Genomic DNA, 22,907 nt, shown 5'->3' on the forward strand with positions numbered 1-22,907 from the left:
TGTTGCAGTAAGAACAAACAGGGTGAACTTTACCTGTTTGCTTTAAGTGATTGCAGGCATAAATTCCCCTTTGATCACGCTTTTTCCAGTAGACCTACCAGGTTAAGAAAGTTTTACAAACTGAGTGGGAAATCAAATCCTGCCCCTGTGCAGGCGTAACCTGAAAATTCTCTTGCGTTGTATGTGACAGTCAGCACTGTTGTCACCCCAGGTAACCCTTGAGCTGTTAACCTGTCATCTCATACCTCAAGAAAAGTTAGTTTGGACAAGTACAGAAGTAAATATGTTTGAGTGCAAGTCTGCAAATGTTTAAGTGGATGCTGTAGGCAGACTATATGATTAAGAGAGTGAAAAGAGTTTTATATCCTGACTCCTCGGAGTAGCTGCCAACCATCCAAACCCTTTCATTACTTCAGTCTTCTGTGCATAATGATTTAATAGTCTTCATCATTGTCAAGGCGTATCCTACAAAATGCAGTGATTAACTAGGACAACGCTGACAGCAGATAGGGACAAGGAGTTCCTTGTCAAGGACTGTTTCTCTGTTTCAGCCCAAAGTGTGTGTGACCTCCTTTACCATTGCTTTTTTATTTTTACATGGAAAACCAGCCCAATTAAGTTTCCAGGATGTTTGACAAGCGGTGTCGTAGGTACAAGGGGATATTTTATTTACTGTGGGGCCCTACATTGGTAGGAGTACTAGGTAACTAGATAAAATAAAAATGGATGCCAAGCTCTTTCACTCATCAGTGAATTCTTGATACTTTAATCTGGAATCGGAATGTGTGTGATAACCTTTTAGCAAAAGTACCTGTCTGTACTTACAAATCAGTCTTTAAAACTAGTTTGTATGAGAGCATAGGTTCGTCTTCATTTTTGGGATTAAAATAATTCGAAGTGCTGTTGCCTTTAAATTTGTACTGCATTCCAGCCAATAGATCTGTAAAACAATTTTAAAACAGATATTTTCAGAGGAGAAAGGTGCCATGTAAACAGGCACTTGTATTGCTAATCAGCATGTGAAGGCTGGTACGTGTCAAGGCATCCTGAAATGCCTATGCCACAGCTAATAGTCTTTTATATTTGAAGTAGGGTGCCCAGAGGGTGGCAGTGAAGGCAAAGTAATACAGTTTTGTCCAAGCATTTTTCACAAATACTAGCCACAAACACCATTATTTAAAGTACTGACAAGAAGAGAGATTTTGAAAGTTGCTGCGTTACCACTGCTGAAAGGTAACTTCCAGCTACCGAGAGAGGCAGATAAACCAAAAATTGGGATTATTGTAACTACTGTGATATTTTGTGCAAAGACAGCCCATAGCTTAGTAATTTCTCATACTGAAGGAGAGTGCAAATGATTCAGAATAATGAATTGGTAGTTGATGGCAGTTATGATAGCTGATGCCAGCTGATGGGCAAGAATTATGGCTGTTCCTTTGTTCCTCCACTAATGAAGTTATTAAAAACAGACAAGTCTTCAAGCCCAGATTCAACTGAAGAGATAGCTGGATTCCAGTTAGGTAACTCTCACACACACTTGCACGTGCTTAGAGAGATTTCAGTTTCTTACCTCAGGATGTAAAGTATGGTGGATTCATATTCTAACAGCATATTAGAGTAAGAAAGGTTTACGGATTATTTTGAGATGCCCTTTGATGTTGCATCCTTTTCACAGGAACACTCTGCTCCTAAATTATCCATTAATATCAGTTGTTTATAGCCAAAATAAGATTAATTAGAACTCATTTTAAAAGAGGGGCTATCTTTTTTAAGCATGTACTGTTGATTAATTGATATTAGCTAATTATCTGGATTTCAAATCAAGGAAAGCTATGGACAGAAGATTCACTCTATCTCTGACAATTATAAAATCCTTTAGAACGTCTGAGTCGGCGTGTCTGGAAGCTGTACACTTCTGCAATGAATTATTTCTGATGGATGCTAAGAGGAGTGCTCCAAGAAGCATTTCTTGTCAAGTTGTATATTAGTTGCAGCTCTTAAAATTTATGTAGTACTAGGAATGTGACTACAACTTTATCCACCCCTGACATGAAAAAGTTTGTATTCACACTAGTGGATTTTCCCCTTAGAAGAAAACTGGCATTGTTCTACGGATCCGATTTTATATGCCTACCTCATACACACAAGGTGGCAGTGCTGTGTTTGGGGGGAAATAGTAAGGGGTGGAATTAAATCCCATGAGACCTGTTTGTGTCTCCAGTGTGGCTGCATGCAATATGCTATTATAATATGATTAATATTCTTTTCATATTCTTACGTTAAGAAAATTGAGAAAATCCTACGTTAAGAAAATTATGAAGATATGTAATATCTGGTATGCTTTTATCTATGTTATTAATTAGACATATTGACGGATTACAAATGGTTTAAAGTACATCTTTGAAGACCTAAGATTTCTACCACAAAATGTTTATAATACGTACAAAAATCTTAATCTGAAAAGCTTAACATAGATAAAGATCACAAGTACGTCTATCTAAATTGATGCCTGCTTGTTATTTACTTATTCAAACATATGTGTACACAAGTGTACAATTCAGAGGTCTTGATGCTGCAGTGACAGTAGCTTGCCGTTTAATGTAATCAGAAGCATCTGAATCTTTAGCAAAACAAACTAACCTTAAGCCTGATCTGGAGGTCATTGAAAGTGAAATATGAATGAATACTGGATTGAAAGGTCTCTTCCTTCTGGTACCTTACTGAGCCAGTGTGTTCTTAACCTCAGCATATTCTACAATTACAACTATATCATACAAAGGCAGGGACTCTTTGTCAGCCAAGACTCACCTATTATAAATTTTTAGGCAAAAATACGAACTGTATACAGGAGTCATGAAAAGCCTCCCATTAGGAAAATTCCATTAGGAGACGTTCACACCTTGCACTATTTGCAGTTTTGAAATATTGAATTTGAAAATTTTGAAGAAAATGGTCATCAAAGCAGTTTCAAGGCCTAATGCTTTTGCTGACCACGTCACCATACCTGGAGATACAAATTCAAAACTATTTGCCATGGCAAAGAATTTTGCATTTATTATTTATCAAGAAATGTCATTTTTGTTTTCAGGAGAGAATCATTCTCTCTAAACTAAACTCATTCTATGCACTTGATGCTGGAAGTAACAAGTATCAGATGAAAAATGAAATTGGAGCAATATGTATTAACTCATATATCAGAACAGTGTAAACATCACCTGTGCTCTGGGAATTAACTTGGCTGTCCATTCCCAATTCTCCAATCTTTCCTTTAATGACCAAGAAAAAATGAAAAGACAAGCATCATTTGTTTTGAATTTCTTAGGCTTCATCATGATACTGTCCAGCACTTAGAAAACAAGCTTTCAGGCCCTGTGTAAATTTTGGAATCTTGAGACAAATAGAAACTCAAGAAGAAAAGATTGCATGTGTCTGTCATAGGATAGGACAGGCAGGTTAGTCAGAATATAAAGGAGGCTTTTATCCACATGATAATTTGAATCTATGATATGTTACTATACTATCTGTAGCTATGAGTAACAGGTTCTTTTATGTGTTCTGCCAGTAATCTGTGAATTATTTGGGGCTTCCATGTGAACCTTATAAACTAGTAATTTAATCAGAAGTTAGAGAGTGAGAATGTAATCTTTTCCAAATAGCTTTGTTAGAATATCCTATGAATATCTTAGCACATATTGGATGCTACTGAAAACAGTATGTCCTCTAACACACCGTTTATTCTTAACGTACAGAATTTGCTTATGTTATTTCAGAGATTTCTTCTTACAGTTTTTCTAATAATAAGGTAAAGCAATTGCGGTGGCAGCCACAGAAATTCTGAACACAATATATGTCAGAGAACAACTTTAGCAAACAGTATTTGCTTTGAATGAATTTCTTAATACCCTGATGAGAGGTGGACAAGTTTGCTGCAGCTGACCATCAGCATGCTTTTACTCAGGGCGTTGCTTAGCTGTTTGGAAATAAAAGTCAAAAGTGAGATTACGTTTCCGCAGAACTATTTCTTCTGTGATTTCTCAATGTTTTGCATACAGAAAATATGTAATTTCCCCTTCCCCCCCCCACGCCATTTGTATCAAGTGTACACACTAGCTACTTTAGTTTTCCCCCGTCTTCTCTGGTGAGTGAAGAAACGTGCCTACATTATTTTTATACAGAGAAAGACTTCTTATACATAAAGACTGGCAATTCCAACTAAGGCTGACCTGGTTTAAGCGACTGCCAAATTTTAGAGCTAAGACTGATATATAGTAATACTGTCCTTTCCTGGGAAAAGCTTCAGCCAGCTGCAACATCCATTACTTTAATGCAATATATTTAGAATGAAAAGGTAGATCTTTAAAGTTGTTAATGAAGTACAGTGTGCCTTGCTCTAACCTAATTTTAATATTGTACTACAGGAAAGTAAGAGAAGATGGATTTGCAGTTGAGTGATTTCATAGATTTTTGTCTATATTTTATTAATAATGATTTATTAAAAATTCTGTGGGATGATTTTTATATACAGTAATATATGAATGCTTCTAGGAATTCTTGCCTGATTTCTGCAGAGAGCAAGAAATACAACACAGAAATTTGCTTGGCTTTTTCTAGTATATAGATTTTAATTGACTGCACACTTTCTAATGATTTAGACAGTTGCACCCTTGTGGGTCCAGCAGGATCAATTTAAGAAATCATCATTTGAAGGGGGTTTTGGCTGTCTTGCAGCAGAATGTAATAATCACTGTCAGCATAAGGAGTTAGATGACTATTCCTGCTCTGTTTCAGTGCAAAGTTAGCTGAGGTTTGCCTGAAACATACTGAAACTTTGACTGAGAATATTTCAGACTGTTTACATCAGCCAACAGAGAAACTCAGCTAGATGATATGAACTGTTGAGCATGATGGTTTCTTAAAATTATTCCAATAGATTAGGAAGAAAATTTTATCTAATTCCTTAGGATTTCTGTCAAAATCCTTCTACTTCTCAAGTTACTTTTACTTGTTGTGAGTGCCAGTTCGTTAAATTTCAACACCTAGATAGCTTTTGAGGTAGCCAATGAGACAACACAATGTGCAGATGCAAGAGCAGGCAGATAGCACTGGGTGAATGTGTCTTTTATAACAAAGACAAACAATGCCATGATACAACAAACTACCAGTTAGCAGCATCCTCAGTGCCCTGCCAAAATCAGAACCATCTCCGAAAGACTGAGGTGACCCTCGGACAGGAAGGACTGAAAACATTTTCTTTGCTTATCTCTTGCTGTGCAGAGCATCTGTCATCAGATTATGTAAAGCTAATTTATAATCTTCTTGTCCTTTTGGCTTTCTGAATTCTGTTGAGTGCAAAGATCCTCAAGGTGCCTAAAATTGTTTCTGCTGCTGCATAGCTGCCTGGGAAATTGTGTCCCTTCCTGCGAGATTCAAAATTGGTCACAGGGATCAGCCCTCAGGCTCCGTTAATAAAGCTGATTTTTACAAATGACATACTGGCATGAAAGAATTGCAAATCCTTGATTTAGATATAATTGCTTTGATTTAGATATAATCTCTTTATTTCTTAAGAAACACAATTTATTGAAAAGGTTTAGTTTTGGTTTACAGAGTTTAACTATGAGTTACATCTACCAAATGACTCTGTTTTATTTTTATCTACATCAACAATATAGACTAATTTTCTGATTGATTTTTAGATATATATAAAGGTGATATTTGAATTCAGGGATACAAACTACTGTCTCCTTCATTTCACTGTATTTGTAGTTGCTCAGTTATGAAGCCTCCAACTAGTGAAAATAGGCATGCCTTCTCAGTATGGCTTAAAAAGAAAGGGAAAATATACTAATTCTCTCTAGTAAGACTGTTTTCCAGGAAGATTCAATATAAAGTTATTCAGTTAAGTACTTTAAGAAATGAGTAGATATTAGGTGGAGTTCACACAATATCAGGTGGTATTTAAAATCCGTATCTGCAGAATATAATTAGCAATCTACTGAAATTATGACACATAGAAAGAAATACTGCTGTTTCAGTTTTGAATAAATATTATTGCTGGTATCTTCTCTGAGTTAAGGAGGCGATTTTATTTCCTGCAAAGCATAGACAGTGCCATGAAGCTTTTTGTGTGTGTGTGTGTGTCCCAGGCCCCCAGCAATGTGCCGGTAATAGAAACGCTAACCAGACAGCCCTGTGGAAAGGAATTCGTAATCATTTCGTGAAGAAGTTCTGAAATTTTCCTTTAAGCATTTTCTGTAAAAGTCATTGCAGTCTGCCTGCATTCTTTCTAGGTGGCAGTGAAACTTCTAAGCAGCTTGGCATTCTTATCAAGGTTTAGTTAATACTTCAGGGCAAATCAAGACTTTCAGGCTTTACACTAATTTTAAAAGATCCATTTTGGGCATGGAGTTTTGCGTCTCAGCTAAGATCTGTATTCTGAAAAATTTCCAGTAGTATATGGCACAAGAAATATACCAAATTTCTCACACAAACGTTGCTGTGATGCTGCCCATTGAGTGAAACCTTAGGGACAGCGTATTGACTTTGCTTGAGTACTTTAGAATTCAGTCATTATTCAGGTTTTTGAATCTCTCTTTTTATAGCATTTGTCGAAAAATGCATTGAGGTTGAGTTTTTTCTTTCAACGGTTTTACTAACATCAGCAGCATTAAGTTAATGTAACAATTCTACGAACTTGCTCTAATTTTTAAAGAATTGGACCCAAAATCACTTTAAAGTTACGTGGATTATGATGAGTACTGGATTTTTTTTCTTGTTTGATTATCTTGGCTCTTCTGCTCCATCATGATTTTATGTAAGCAGAAATTCTGTTCAAACTTTAATGTCCTTCAGGAGTAGAGGAGAAAAATGAGGTCTGATGGTGGGACTGTTTTCCAGAAAGCTTGCTTATGTCCAGTAAAAGATTTTACTTTTATTACTATCTAATGAAGAGATTACCTCTCCCGGTAAACCGTGCTGATCTCAGATAAAGTGATAACTCTAGCAACACTACTACTCCCAGGAACAGAACTGAAAATATTTGTCAAACTTTTATAGGGATTTTATGCTTTCACAGTACCGAGCTATTACCAATATGGAATCACCTATATTTGCAACACAGTAATAACTTAGATTTATGTGTTTTCATTTTGGAAAAGGAGAAACTGAGGCAGAGGTTTTACTATGTTCTTAAATATCGGGGAAATCCTGGATTCAGGTCTGTTCTGAATCCGTGTCACCCGTTGACCATAATTTGCACTGTCATCTCGAGAAAGGATAATCCTTGAAGATATGCATAAACGAATAGCTGGTAGAAGCTGGGGTTCTATCTGGGTCAGAAAAAATAAGTGATGCAAAAGGGTTTGAAGGGGTAGTTCTCAGTAGATTCATTTAGCTGCCTATTTGCAAGGCTTAGTAAGGTGTATGTCAACCTCTGTGGTATGGAAATGAAGCAATGAACCTGGTAAAATCTTTTTTCATTTGATATATTCGGAGTGCAGTCCTTGTTGAGATCAAGAAGTACAAAGCTGTCAGAACACGGAATATTTTAGCTTTTTTAAAATTTTCAAAATATGAAGTGATGGTTTTTCTTCATTTTTATATAGGTGTTTTAAAATGTAACCTTTGTAAAAGGACAGTGTAAAGGGCTTTGGGGGCAAGGTCGAGTACAGCAGTTTAATTCCTATTTCTTGTTTTTAATATTAAACTTGGAAGCTTTCATTGAGGCAAGAAGGCTGTTTTACATAATAAATATAATAAAACAAGTGGATTATGAATATATTTTTGCTATTACCTTAATGAGATAGCACAAGACTGCTTTAAAAGTTGTTCATCAATACTGAGGCCACCGTAACTCCAGGACCATCCTTGGGCCAGAAGTAAGCGAGTATAATCCAAAGAAGGTCAGGAAGAAATGAGGCTATGCCTGCTAAAAGCCCAACCCTTCCACATGAGAAATGACGCCTTTCCATTGAATGATTTTTGCCAGCCGAGAGAGTTATGGTTTTTTTGGCTCTTGAGTGTCTCTTCTCCTTTGCACTGCTCCGAAGCAGCAGCATGTGTGGTAGCCTGTCTCTGAGCTTCTTTCTGGAAGCAGCATCAAATAATAATACTCTCGATGAAGGATTCAGTCAGAGCACTTATTCGGCATTTAAATCTTACCACACCCTCTCTTTATACTGCACTACAGTTTATGTAAATCAAAACAAGACAGTGGCAGATCAAGTATCTTGTTTGAATTCACACAGATTTGCTTACATGCATAGGAATTGAAGGTGCAATTTGCCAGCTCCTGGTGCTCTCTGTAACCACTGTGCAGCGGTTAGTATCCAAATCTTTACATGTTTGCATTTTCAGGTAGATAACCTGATGATAGTTACCCTTATGCTTATCATAGGAAAAGCCATCGTGACATTAACTGCTTAAAGAAGCAGTTTGTATGTAAGCAATTAATTTACTACCCCAGCCCCCCAAATATAGCAGAGTAACCTAGGTGTATCGTATCTGGAATAAAAGTAGTTTACCAGTTTCTCAGCAGAAAGGCACAAAATGAAACAGCTGAAAAGGGAAGTCATCATTTTTTGTATAACGCAAACCATAATGCTTGCTAAGAAATGTGCATTAGCTTGCTTGTAGTTGACAGTTCTTTGTTTTTGTATTGTACCAAAGGGGTCTTTTCATCTCAAATAAAAGTCCTTCAAGAGTAAGAGATACCATTTAATTGACTGGCAGACTTTAGCATCATTAGCTGTGCAAAATCAGTGTCATGAAGGAAAAAATATTTATTTTCTGTAGTAGTTTGGTTTTTTTAAGCCCATTGTGGTATCTAGTTCCTTTAAGCCAGAAAGGAATCAAATGAACTGAAGGCCACCAGGAATACCACTACACATAAATGTCAGCTAGTAGAATTAGACAGTTTGCTAAATCTGTCCTCTCTTGGCTTAATTGCTTGCTGGATTTGCATGCAGTCAGGGTAAGAGGAATTATAAAGGCATTTAATTTTAGATAAGACTACTAATAAATATTTGAAAATAGATATTTATTGCTGAAAGACAGGGCATAATAGCCTGAGCGCAGTGCTGATTAATTTCTCTGTGCAGCTTTCTGGTCGGAGCGTGCTCGCATCTCGCCAGCTGAGAGCACAGGCAGCCGCTGTGGGACTCGTCTGCCCTTACCCTGTAGTTCGCGAGTGCCAGTGTGACAAAAAGCTTATCTATTTCCCTCTGCTGTGAGTAGCAAAACTGCTTGGTAAATCTAATTTTAAATTACATTGATTTTCTAAAGAATACCTCCCTGCTAATCAGAACTTAATGACTGCCCTGAGATAATTGCTGCTAACTTGTATGACTAGTGACACTTTGCATATTGGCTGCAGACAAAAAGTGCTTTTCACATTCACTTTGTGCTTTTGATTGAAAGTCTTAACCTGTTTTGTTGTCGCTGTGATTAATATTGTTTCTTATAGATGCAGCTGTAGATGTTCAAATTAAAAATAACTTAAAAGTACGTATTCTGAATGTTAAAAAGGCAGTAATAACTGTGTGCTAGGATATTTGAAAGATGAGTAAAAATCATACCTCTTGTTAGTATAAAGTTTTTTAAAAAGTACTGAAAGAGACCTGTTATTCATTCTATAATCAAATGATCAGTAAAAGAGCATCCTGAACAAAGTGTGTATATCCATCAGTATCTTTCATCATTTATTCTTATGAGGTTTTGAAAGGTTTTATAGATGTCTCAATAATATGGTAGTTCTTTCACTATTTTTACCTTCCCATTTTTCCCATGATCCTGAGTACAAAAGGGCTAAGATTACAACTATTCCTTAAGACTCTGTACGGGCTTTCAGTGGTAAGAGGTTTTGTTTTGTTGTGGGAGACTTGGTTATTATATTGCATTATTGTCTTCTGTAGGAACTGTTTAAGTCATCAAAACCAATGACTGTGAATATTTGTTATTTTACCTGCAGCCACTCGTCTCTACCTGAATTGAACCAGCAAAATAATAATTTTTGAAAATCTCCATATATTCTGTCTGAAAGGCTTCTGTTTTCCTACTTTATATTTTGGTTTTGCTCTTTCCTAATTTTCTTTTGGTTCCCAGGGGTGGTCTTTGTTATGTTTTGAAGGATAGTAAAGTGTTCACTTTTCTGCTTAGAGAGAAATGTATGACAGCCAAATGCAAAAAAGCCTTGCTGTACACAGTCTGATGTTCACTTTGAATCTTACCAACGAGTGTGGTAATGTGTCTCTAATGGTACCATTTCCTTTCACACCTCTAAGGTGATTGAGACTGATTCCTTTAAAATGTGATCTCTTAACCAGTGTATGGCAACCCCAATTAGCTTCACTCAGGGCTGAAGAGCATCTCAAACAGTAACAAGGTCTCCTAGGACCACTTTTCTTGCAAGTACCGTAGTCATATTTTCTCATTAGTTCCTTTCAGTTGTCACTAATACCATCTTCCAATGCTTTTAGAGTTAGACCAAAAACATAAAAATGGTGTATGTGTATAGAAAAGACAATTTATTGTCCTTTTGAATCTTTTTTGATAGCTGGAAGCTTACACACTTTAATTCATTAACCTTAAACCTTCATATAAGTCAAAGAATTTGGGGATCAGTTGACTAGGAGAAGGAAAAAGCAGTTGCCATGTTGAATGATTCATTTTCTAATTAGTGATTTTTTTGATTATTTTTAACCTCTTCTGGTTTGCATTAAAACATGGAAAGTCAGAAACCCTGACTTCGTGAATTCATTGCATAGATTTATATGTGGGAACCATCAAGATTATGGGCCTAAATTTGAAGATATCAGTAGACATATATCACATGTTTCTATCATGCAGTTATGTTGCTTCTGAAGACTTCTTTGCAGAAAAGCTTTATATTGGTAATTTTTTGTACACTTTAGTCTGTCTGGAAGTTTTATACAGACCAAGTGGGGCAGAGCACTACATGCAAGTACACAGTAGTAGACAAATTTCCATAGTTCCTCCAACATAGATTGAGAGTCATTGCCTGATACAAGTTGCTGGAATTTCAGCAACACTGTGGTTATACTTTTTCCTTGGAGAAAATTGTTAACTTTTCAAATGGGAAGATATTTTAGGAAATTATTTGGGATTTGTTAATGTCTGAACATGACTGAACCTTGGGGTGTTGGGATGTTGATGTGTGTAATATCACAGTGATGAGCAAGGTCTAGTTTTCTACAAACATCTGTAGTGTTGTAACTATTTCATATTAACATTAGGTAGGTGTGTTCTTATTTATATTCCTGTTCTCTGAAATAGTGTCTGATTGGCTTGTTTCTGTGAAAGTAAGTTAAGTTCTTTTGCTTTTTCTTGCTCCCGATTGCACTGTAAACTCGGTTGTATGTGATATTAATTCCTTACTTTTAGAATCACATGCAATAAAACTGCATTGCACATCAGTCTACCAAAGAACAGCCTTAATAAAATATTGGGTGGATCTAGGGAAAACTTGGCAAGATGTCATAAGAATTTGTTAGTTAATATTTCCAGGTTGAATGAATAAGTAATTCCTTCCTAAAATAAATATTTATTTTTCTCTGTTTTGGTATTTTTCATGTCTTACATGGGTCTAAAATGATGCTCATTTAAAAAGTTATAAGTCAAGTGATTTTAGTGTAGGACACTTTTGATACAGACTTGTTTACTATTATCCAAAGTCTAATTTTAGTTTTATTTCTTTAGCCCTTCACTCATTTTTGGTACTTCTTCCTGGAAGAAGGAGTACATTTTTAATACATTTGGAGGAAAAATGAATGACAAATATCTGTGTCCCTGTAACTTTCACTGCTTCATCTAGATGTTGCCCATCTTTCTTTAGTGGGATGAGGTGGCAAAAGACTGTTCAGTCACCTGGTGTAAGGAGATTGTAGGTCTTCTCTTGGCCCTGGCACACAGCCCTGGCCGAGGATCATCACCTCACTGGCACGTAGGGTTTCATCCCCAAGGTTTTCAGGGCTCCATTACCTGTTTTCTTCGCTTTACTTCTGTCATATGATACTGTTTTAAATAATAATTTTGTTTCTATTATTTACCAGTATTATGCTGACATGCTTAAAACTTTGCTTTTCCTTAACTCTGAAATTTTGGTTAGGACTTTAAAATCAATATTACAACATTCTTAAAACTTAAAAAAATAAATACTATTAAAAAGCACACAAAAACACACACACACACTCCACTCGAGATTTGTGTAATACAGCCAGATTGTTAATATAAAGACTTCTAAAGATATATATGGAATAATCTGATATAATTTTGATGGATTGTAACAACAGAATTAACATGACTTGATCCTTGCTTTCTAGAAAAGGTTAATGTCATTTTGTTCTTTTACCCTTTTTCGTTGCTGTCATATTTAACAAAGATTAAAAGGTAAAAGTAATAAGTGCACAACTACTCTTATTTTTCCTTATGTTGGAAAGAAATCATTTGTAACAACAATTATGTGTTGTGTATGACCCTCTACACAGCACAAGCTAATAAGGCCCTGTAAAGTGTTTCATATGTCTCTATAAGTTGATTTACATGTGCATGATCTATAAAAGGGATAATAGAAATTAAAACTGAAATCAGATTGACTCCTACTGGTTATTGAAGGTGGATAAAGAAATTCATAAATTCAGTATTCCAACTATATTAAAGATTTTTTTTTCCCCTAAAGTAAATGTGTCATTACCTCATTCTTTTAGAGGTTAGGTGATTTTAATATTCTCAGAAAACAAAGAAATGAGGCAGCTGAAGCTAAGTTTTTGCATTTTTTTCTGTTTAATGGAAGCAGCTAAAGTTCTTTGCAGGTGAAGAATTTTTTCGTAGTCTTACTTGTCAAGGCAAGCTTTTAAATATGTCCTGTTTTTTAAAAAAACAATATAGTGGTATTTGTCTGAGTTCATAGAACCCAGGTCAACTTTACCAAAACAGCGACATTGTCCTTCAGCAGCAGGAGAGGAGGAGAGGGCACCATTTGAGTACCGAGCTTGCTGGGCGAATGGACCATCACCATCACCTTCCCACTGTAGCTTTGGCAGGGCTGGTGAAGCCCTGTGCAGGCACCGTGTTATGTCAGGGTGGGCAAAAACTACAACTTCTTTCCTCTGCACCTAAACCTTTTTTGTGCGAAGCCAGGGAAAGAGGCAGATCCTGAGACTTAGGCCTCCGCAGATCCTGAAGGATGCACAGGCAGATATGACTATGTGCAGAGAGTACTAATCTGACCATGACCAATATATAATTAAAATTTTGCATAACTGAAATTGTAAGGAAAATTAGATAGTCATGTCTGTCTTGCAGTAGTATTGTTTGAGACTGATTGCTGTATTGTGTTTCTGATTAGTTAATTGTCTCTCCGTAAGCAAAAAATGATTTGAAATAATTTGAAAACTTACAGAGTGCAGTCATTAGATACAAACATCTGAATATTTTTCCAGGCTCAGAAGCTTTATCCAAAATAAAAAATGTTTTAGAATCTTGTTCTCTGCTAAATTATATATGCTGTAAGTATTAATAAATAGCATATAAAATGTTCTTATAATTGCACTGTCCATTCACTTTTTGATTATATCTTATTTGCAGCAGTACCTAATAAATGTAGTGTCTAATAAAATATAGGATGATAATTTCCCTTTTATTCATATTACTAACATTAATAATAAAATCTCAGTATGAAGAACTATTGTTCTGGAATAAATAATACGAAGTCTTTCTCAATGCCCAGTTGATCGCTATAAGCCAGTTCACAAAGACAAGTACCTCTTTTGAAATGACATCTAACAGGATCACAGAGTCTTTCCATGTCCTTTGTAGAGTGTGTTTAATGCTCTAAATCTTATCTGATTTGTATGAAAATAACCTGATGAAACTGAATGGCTTTTAGAGCAGTTTATATTAAATACCATAGTCTTGGTGTAACTTCTAGAAGAAAAATATTTGTCATGCTTGCTAATTGTCTTAGCAGAGAAGCTGTGTGTCGAAATAAATATGAAGCTGGAGATTTACCCTCCTCTAAGCATTTTTCTTCCAGGTTTACAGTGTTAAAACATTTCTCTCTTTTATGCATAAACTAAGAAGACCTCATTCCTGAGACAAGCATTGCAAAAATTTTCTAACTATAAGGTTCACACAATTTTAAAAGATCTGTTGAAAACTGATGAAGTTATAACAATGATAAAGAAACCAAGATTCCAGTGTTCTTTCAGAGTCATTGTATTTTATTAGCAGTAGCGATTTTTGGTTCTGGATTTTCGAAGATGGAAGAAGACAGACGACAAATAGCTCTGAAAGGCTGTGATTCAGTTATTGTACTATTGTAAGCTATAAGAATTAGGTGGCTGCTTTTAAAAAACAAAATTGTCGGCATGAACAGTTATATCAGACTGGGGATAATCTATTGGTACTGGTAAGTGGAGGAAAAATGTTCTTGAGGGCGTAGGTGTATTTTCCAAGTTATAGCAATTCAGCAATACTTATTTTTTGTTCAAAATCAGCAAATAATTTAATTTTGTGTAACGCAGAAGAATTGATTTAAGAGCCAGAGTAGGTGATTGGGTAAATGATCTGAAAATTAGAGAGAAGTATATTGGATCAAAAGAAATTACTAAGATTTATCCTATTAAAATCCACTTTTTAAAATGTCTCTCCATACAGACTTGCAAAATAGTCACGTTAGCTGATCTAATGATCAGGTGATGCATTTTACATTATTGGGACTAAAAATAAACTTTATAAAATGTATTTTTATGAATGATACTGTTTAAACACTGCAGTTGTAAATATAACAATTGTAAACAACACATTAATTTAGACTTGGCCGCAAGTGTATTATAACACCTATTTTACAAGACAGTTTTAGTTTTCATATTAACTTTCTTGCTTACAGGAAATCAAGCACAGGGATTCACAGACAAAACGTATGATTCATTGCAAATTCATCATAATTGTGACAAGGCAGCCAAATGAGCTGTCTTCTCATCTATATAAGCTTCTGTAGCAACATATTGGAACACAAATGGCATGTAGCATTTCATGACCTGATGGATGCTGACTTTTGCAATAATCATTGAAGAGACAGAAACATGAATTTAAAATTGCATTTTCTCATCTTTTGTCCTAATTACAATGTGTTTATTATTCTTATCCAGAAAAAATCTTTCAAAGCTTAAATCTGTCAAGAGAAAGCTTCCAAAGTTATACAGTAATACAGAAATACAAATTAACATTTGTATTATTTTCCCAAGGACTTGTCTGTGTATATATCAAGTAACTCATATTCAAAGCATTATATATTATGGGAATATCGATATAAAAATGTTCAATGCAAAGTAAGACATTGCTCTAGCTTAGCAGTCATTAATGTGTACCTGTAGCCACATGTATTTTCAATGAATTCTATAGAATAATTTACAAAATGAGGAAATTTATATATACTACATTACACTTGTGACTGAGCTTTTACTAGTTAAAGATTATCTATTTTCCATTAAAATTATGTTTTACTGTATGTGTATTCCAGATGTGTGGAGGTGATCGCTAAAGAAGGCCGGAACCTGAAAGAGCTGTATTTAGTATCCTGCAAGATCACTGACTATGGTATGTAATATATCTATTTCTCTTTGTCAAGATTGATCTTTGCTAGCTTTGTATAGGGATTCTTAGAAAGCTGTTGGAAATATAAAGATTTTCATAAAAATAGTAAAAGCAAAAAGTGTTTGGCATGCTTAAAAATATCTGTGCTTGGAAATATGAAAGTAAGTATGTATATATGCTACCATTTAGAATTGACAGTTACTGGGCAGACTAGGTAGAGTGCCTTTTGAATCATCCTGGAGAGCATTTGAGAGCAAATCCAAAAATATATGTGCATTTCTAGATACTGTAAACACATAACTAAGCAACTGTGAGTGTTGATCGATTGCCCAGTGTAGGCCATAAAATGGAATGAACCTGATGATCCCCTTAAAAAAATACTAATATGATAAAATAGAGAGAAGGACCTAGAGATTAGGCTTTCTCTCTGTTGGACCACACAGAGAGACAGAACTTGCCTACTTTTAAGTAGACAGGAAAACTTCTGAGCACTTGAGTGTGCTTGCAGAGGCTGTTTTGGGGGGAGGTGTTTTTTTCTAATAACACACTGACCTCAAACAAGACACTTGATTCTCAAAAGTCTAACTCCCATTTAGATGCCTAAATTTCAGTAGGATTTACAAACTTGTGTATCATAGAGATGTGTCATAAATTTTCTAATTTGAATTGTTTCTCACTCATTTTTGTTTTAACTTTTTATCCCATAGCTTTCATAAAGAATTACTAAGTCCACATGATAAATTACCTTTCCAGTGGTCACAAACTTGTTCATATATTTTCCCCTTCAGATTTCACACTTCCCTGGGATTTGCATGGGTGTATTCAGGGCGTATTTGTTCTGCAGAGGTCAGCTTGCATCATGCCCATGCTGTTTGGACATGGGCTCACGATAAGGCTTTAAAACTTGTAGGAGCTCAGGGACCTGGCAGAGGTGAGGAAGGGTGGGCCCGAACCCCCACGTTCTCTGTTCTGCAGTTGTTTGTAATTGAATGTACAGAACGGATGTTGCCAAAGTTGAAAATGTAGGTTTTCCTGTCTCACTACTCCCTGGCAGAGATAAGAGCCTTCGCACAACTTGTGAATTTGGTGAACTAGTGAACTGGTGAAGCAGTTACTGGAAGTTCAAAGAGGGCAATTCTCTGCCAAAGTAACAATGAGGATACTTCACATCACTACTATAGGTTCAGAGGTATAGGACCTCTGGAAGTGAGACTGTCCCTTTGGGTGTTACAGATCTAGCTCTGCTCTGTTTTCTACAGTGGTGTAGAAGGAGCTCTCCTGGCAATAACAGAATATCCCTTTTGCCCATCAGTGATTTCTCATTCTGATTTCACTCTTCATTGGCTGCAGTTTTTGAGAGGAGAACCGGGTTTCTCCCAAAAGCAAAGAAACCAACACTGATAAATTGAAGCGTAAGTAAATGAGGATGGAAGAAGGAAGTATCCATTCCTAGGTGAAAATTGGGAAGCGTATTTTATAGCATGAATGAGCGGAGAATGTCTATAGGGCTTGGATCATTAAGCTGGCAACCATAGTCATCCAAACTGAACTTCAGTTGACCTCTATGGACTGGAGTTCTCCTGACACTAGTGTACCGGATTATGTAGTCATTCAACATTATTGCACTCGGTCGTTGGGACTTTGAAAGCATTTTTAGTTGACAGTGTCAATACAAGCTTTTAGTACTGACTGAAAAAATTCACTATTAAGTTATGCTAATAGGATCAGCAAGCCATCCAGCAAAACAGTTGCAATACTGACTGATTTTTGATGCAATTAAGACTAATTGATTATCATTATAATCTTCAGTGTATCTCAGTATGCCAGCCTGATAAATACACTCATCTGCTCATGATATCTAAGCTGAAAATAGAAAATAAACTCTGTAGCAAAGTAGAATTTATAAGCATAATTTAGGATTTGTAAGGAAATCAAAACTCTGCCTCAGGTAGTCAAAGATGTGATAGCAAGTGAATATTAATTAGGTCAACAAGAGTGTTACAGGGTGGAGCCAGACTTCACCCTGTTTTCCCTTTTCTTTATCCTTCTCTCATTTATTTCCTGATAACTTAGGGGAAGCAAGCCCCTTACAGTGCTGTGAGTTCCGTTTGTTTGCTGAACTTCCTTTATAAAGGAAGATGCCTCTCTTCTTCAAAGCTCTGTATAATTTTATAGGAGAAGAAGATTTATCAGTACTCTTCAGAGTTACCTCTACAGGGAGAGATTTGGGAAGGGATGGAAAGGTGCAATTAGAGGTGTCCTCTGCACCTTTGTACTTGTGGCAAGTAGAGGAAATCAGCTGAGAGCCATAAGCCTGATTTCTTGGGGGATCATTCAGGTGGTTTCCTGTTGCCTTACAAAGGCTTGTGACTCCACATGCAGTTGTTCAGGCTCCACCAGAAAATAGGTGAGTCTTTATCAGTAGTAACATAATCTGTTATTATTTACATCAGTCTCATGGAAACAGTAGGTACATTAATGTTTTAGTTGGAGTGTTTGTGCCATGTTGCAGTGTCCAAAACTGTGAGGCAGTGATGGGGAGGGAGTGTGCAGCTGTATGTAACAGCAGTTCTTTGTTTGATCTGCTTGATACCCTTGAGGGTTTGAATATGTGTATTTTGTATACATGGATATATTAAACACATAATCATGCTTGCTTTGGAGATTAAAATCTTGACATGTAACTTTCAATTGTTACTGTACACATTTTCATTGGGTTTTCAAAAACATACCTAGGGCTGGTAACCAAATCCTTGCAGCTTGATGGGTTAACAGATATATGGTTTCAAAAGCCTCTTCTGAAAGCATTCAGCAACATGTTTTGATGCTGTAGCAGTTATCCAGATGGAATTTTGGCTGGTGGGGACAAGGCCATAATTGTTTAGAAGTTCATCTGGAAAAAGCATTAAATTACAAGAACAATTTGAATTTACTTGAGATACCAGACAGTAATGAAGACATTAGCAAAAACTGTAATTGTTGTCCCACAATTAATGCTATAGGGATATATATGTGAGATAATTGCTTGTACTCCAAGGAAGGCTATGAAATGTGAAGTTCATCATTTTATTCCTTTCATTCAATTTATTTGGTTTTTTTGCAATAAAATGGTAAGAAAAAATATCAGATAGGAATGTTTATATGCAATTAGCATTCTAAAAGCATACTAAAATTCTAACTTTTATTTTGAAACCTTAAAGAGTAGCACAATCCTCTATGTCTGTGATACTGTAGTCAAAGGCAGCATTACTTTCTCTGTTTTTTTGCCACCATGAAAAATGTTTTTTTTGTATTTTTTTTAAAAGAGAGAATTTGAAGAAGAATTGAAGTATGCATAGGTTAAGAGGTGCTAACCTGTGAAGAAAACAATAAACGTAGCGCTATATTTTGCACAGTTAAGATATCCAAGATATCCACTACCTTTCAGAGTATGTAAATCAACTCTTGGAGTCTTTTCTAAGTTAAAAGCTTCTCAGGTTAAGATTTTATCTTAGTCTAAAGTTTTGTCAGTATATGTTCATGTCCACTGATATGAGTATTGTGTATATAATATCTCTATACATGTGTAAATCACAAAGTCATTTATTTCAAGATAAAATAGGCGAATGTGTATGTGTACATATAACTGAAATCCTTTAAATATTTTGGCTTAAAAGTAAAATAACATAAGTTTTTATGTGGCATTGTAAAGCAGCTTTTTTTGGTCTAATTTTTCTCTCTAATGCTAAATAATGGTTCAAGTACACTTTGTTTACTTCTGAAAAGTTTATAGAATAATGATATATTTATGATCATCAAGGGCCGTTTTACAGAAAACCTGTTTTCTATAATGATTTTCATTGCAACACAGCACGTTAGGATATTAAATATGAATTTGTAAGCTTCTTTAAACCCAGCGTATTGATAAAGGCTAAATAATTACTAGCATTTACGTCGACTGATGTGAGAGCCTGAATCAGTATAGTCTCCGAGATAAACACCTGTTTGCGCAGGAGCGCCAACAGAATGAAGTCAAAGCTGATACCAGTTCCTTATATCGTTTTGCTCTTTTGTTAAACAATCATGAATTAAGCATGGAGTGTCAGTGTTATCTTTGAATTTCCTGCCTTTTGTTGATTTGTGTCACAACCTTAACATTACTTAAACATAGGGGGTTTTGTATTTAATCTTTTACTAAGAACTAGTAAGAAAGCTAGACTTTCTCAGCTGCAGGGAGACTGTGTCAAATGAATTAGGTTGATGTGAAGATGTATAGCAGTGAGCTAGGGCAGCAATCACACACAGAATTGTGTAACTGTCTCTTCAATTTTGTGCTCTAATTCTGGGTTTTATTGATTTCCTGAGTGTTGGGAATTTGTTTTAAGAAATACTTTTACAAGTAAAATATTACTTATAAAGTTGGTAATGGTGCAGAGTGTTGGGTACCCTGAAGCACAAAAGGGAGACTTTGTGTTCAAAGATGAAAAGATTTGATGAAACTAGGCTATGAAATAGGAGTAGATGTTTTAAGGGTCTGATCTTGCCATAGTTCTACACATATACTTACTAAGAATTACAAAAAAAAATCCGTCTCTCTCCTAAGAGTGGTGAAAGTCTCTGGATGCTTTACCTCCACTTTAAAAAAGTAGTGAGTCCAGTGGTTTTTGCCTGCTTATGGAGAAAATAATTTTGAGTCGAGATTTAAATCGTAGGCTTAAGGAAGTGTGTAAACTGCGATCTTCCACAGCTCTGCTCTAAGAAGTCAGTGCGTTTCTGAAAAATCAAAGTATCCAAATTCTAATTACTAGAAGTGCAGTTAGTGCAGTTTGGACTATGTGCATCTCATAGTGTCTCCTGCCTTGTAATATGTGGAAGGTGGCAGTTGTCTCAGTAGCTGTATTTTTGTAGTGTTGTATAAGTTTGATTGCCTAGTAGTTCTGGATTTTGCTGAACTTAAAAATTCTCTATTTGTACCTACTAATTAGTTGCACAAAGCTTTTCAGATGAAATGCTTGGCACAAGGGCCTGATATCAACTGTAGTGTTTTATTGATACCTTTAAGATTCTGAATGCTGAACAAGAAATTCCTAGGTATTTAGGCTTTTTATTTTCCAAAATTGTGAGTATTCTGTGCTTCCTTTTCCTTGACATTGCCTCTTTTCATCATTTATTGACATATTTAGCCTCTCTGAGGACACGTAACTTTTTTTGAAAGGCTTTCTTTCTATGAGGGGGTTTGCTGAACCAAAAAATGAGTTTTCGTTAACTATAATTGAATTGTATAGTGTTATTTAAAAACTTTATAGATCAATAGTGTTTAAAAAATAGATGTCTAAAGGAGTAAGATAGTGTTTATATTGAGTCAGGTCCACTATCAGAAGACAGAACATAACCGCAAATTTGGTGGGGGGTGTTTTGTGCCCCTTTCCCCCCCCCCCCCCCCCCCCCCCGTCTGGATTCTGGATTTTGGATAGTTTTCCAAAATACTGGTAAACTCTAATGTTTTCATAATATATACTACCTGTGCTTTCTGTCTTAAAATAGAATATTGTAATTATCAGGGGATCAGTTCTACCTACTGAATGATACAGGTAAATCCTGCAAGAGTCTCTTGAGTTTTCTCTGCAAAATTTAGCATTTGTCTTGTAAATTATAAAGAATAAACATAGTCTGCGTATTTTCTAAAACAGTGTTTTCTTTCAGCTTCTCACTTATATTAGCAATTCTCATTAATACTTAATAAACTTGCTAAAACTGTATGCTTCCTAATTTTAGTCTTTGGGAGTTTTCTTAATCTGATACTACTTTTGAAATGCCATCCATTTTGCCCAGTGTTGCTGCGAGAGGGAGCATGTTGTTTGTGGGATAAACCAAATTCGTACAGATAGAGAGAATGGGATGAGTCGTAGATATATTTTTCAAGTCAGAAAGGTTTTCTTTACCTACATAACTGGTTATGCAATCTCTTCCTTAATTGGTATCACTTAAATAACTTCTTTTGTATCCTTTGAAGTAACTCTAAATTGCTACTATATCAGTCGAGTTCCAAGTTTCACGTATTTGATTTCTTCTCAGAACCGGTCTTTTCCGTGTCATGTTTTCCTGTGCTGTGCATATTTTCTGCTCTCTTGTTCACTTTTAATGGCCTAATTAATGCAAACAGTAGTCACGCTGAGAGTCTTGTTCATGCGGATACTTAAGCATACGGATAGTCTTTTCAAGACAGGGGCCTGAATACATGTTTTGGTCTTTGGTGTTTGTATATATTAATGCATGTGGTATGTGTATCTGTGTAAAATTATGGTATTTTATATTTAAATTTCATAGCTATGTGTATATAGATGTATAAAAGAAAAAGATATATTGCTTTCTTCCAGATTTGTTTTTTCTTCCTTTCCACAAAAGTATTTTCTATTTTTTTGTTCTAGTACTAGAAAGTATTCATGACCCTGCACTTAATGAAATAGATCATCAGCACTGCTGATGTTTAGTGCAGAGTTTTGGGGTGCTTTGGTTAGTTTTGGGTTTCTCCTTTTATGAATGAGCTTCAAATTTAACTCCAGTAGACTACGTGCTAATTACCTGGTGAGTAGGCAGTAAGGGATCTATTTCTTGTTGTTTGCATTAATGATACTTCCTTCCTTTGGCAAAATCTCTGGCAGTTAGTTAAATGTTTTTGTTTGGGTTTATACTGAAATATTCATTCTTTGAGAATTCTGAAGCAGGTTAAATATTTCTTACTTTTATAGAAATTCAAGTAATTATAAGGATCACTGAAAAGCTTATTTTAGCAGCAGGGGTCAATTACAGAGTTTTATGTGGCTTAACAAAGGAACAATACATAATACACCACCTTATCCCTTCCTCTATCTAAATAGCTTTATAGTTTATGTTGGAGTGTGCGCAGTGAAGATCTAGAGTCTTTTGTGAATTTCAGAACCTCTGCACCTTTCCATCTGACTAGGCCAATAAATTATAGATTATACAGCTTTCATAAGGATGCTTTTCAACTTTTTTTAATACATTCCTGCAGGGTTTTTTTTATGCCATTGTAAATTAAGTTTTGATTTGGACTACTTATTGCACCTATTCACACATCTTATTATTTGCATAAGGGGTCCTGTTGACATCAAAACCAATAGGACTGTTAATGTAGGGAAAGCTATATGTATACTCATGTATTTTGGGATTGGGTGCCTAACAAAGGAAACCTCCTTTAGTTCAAGTAACAGTGTTCAAGGACTAAATAGCTACTTTAGTCATGTCTGGAAGTAATCATTATGAATTATTATGATTAAGAAGTCAAATTAGAATTT

The 22,907-nt window shown here is 35.5% G+C and overlaps 1 protein-coding gene across 1 annotated transcript in view; it reads left to right on the plus strand.

The window, feature by feature from the left end:
• Positions 1–22,907, plus strand: part of LOC112995238 (F-box/LRR-repeat protein 17) — a 303,636-nt gene that overhangs the window by 188,305 nt on the left and 92,424 nt on the right. The window contains exon 7 of the mRNA XM_064501032.1: positions 15,539–15,615. Within this exon, the coding sequence (XP_064357102.1) occupies positions 15,539–15,615 (77 nt within the window). The remainder of the gene's footprint in view (positions 1–15,538; positions 15,616–22,907) is intronic.

The sequence above is a fragment of the Dromaius novaehollandiae genome, chromosome W (assembly GCF_036370855.1).
Source record: "Dromaius novaehollandiae isolate bDroNov1 chromosome W, bDroNov1.hap1, whole genome shotgun sequence".
Lineage (NCBI taxonomy): Eukaryota > Metazoa > Chordata > Aves > Casuariiformes > Dromaiidae > Dromaius > Dromaius novaehollandiae.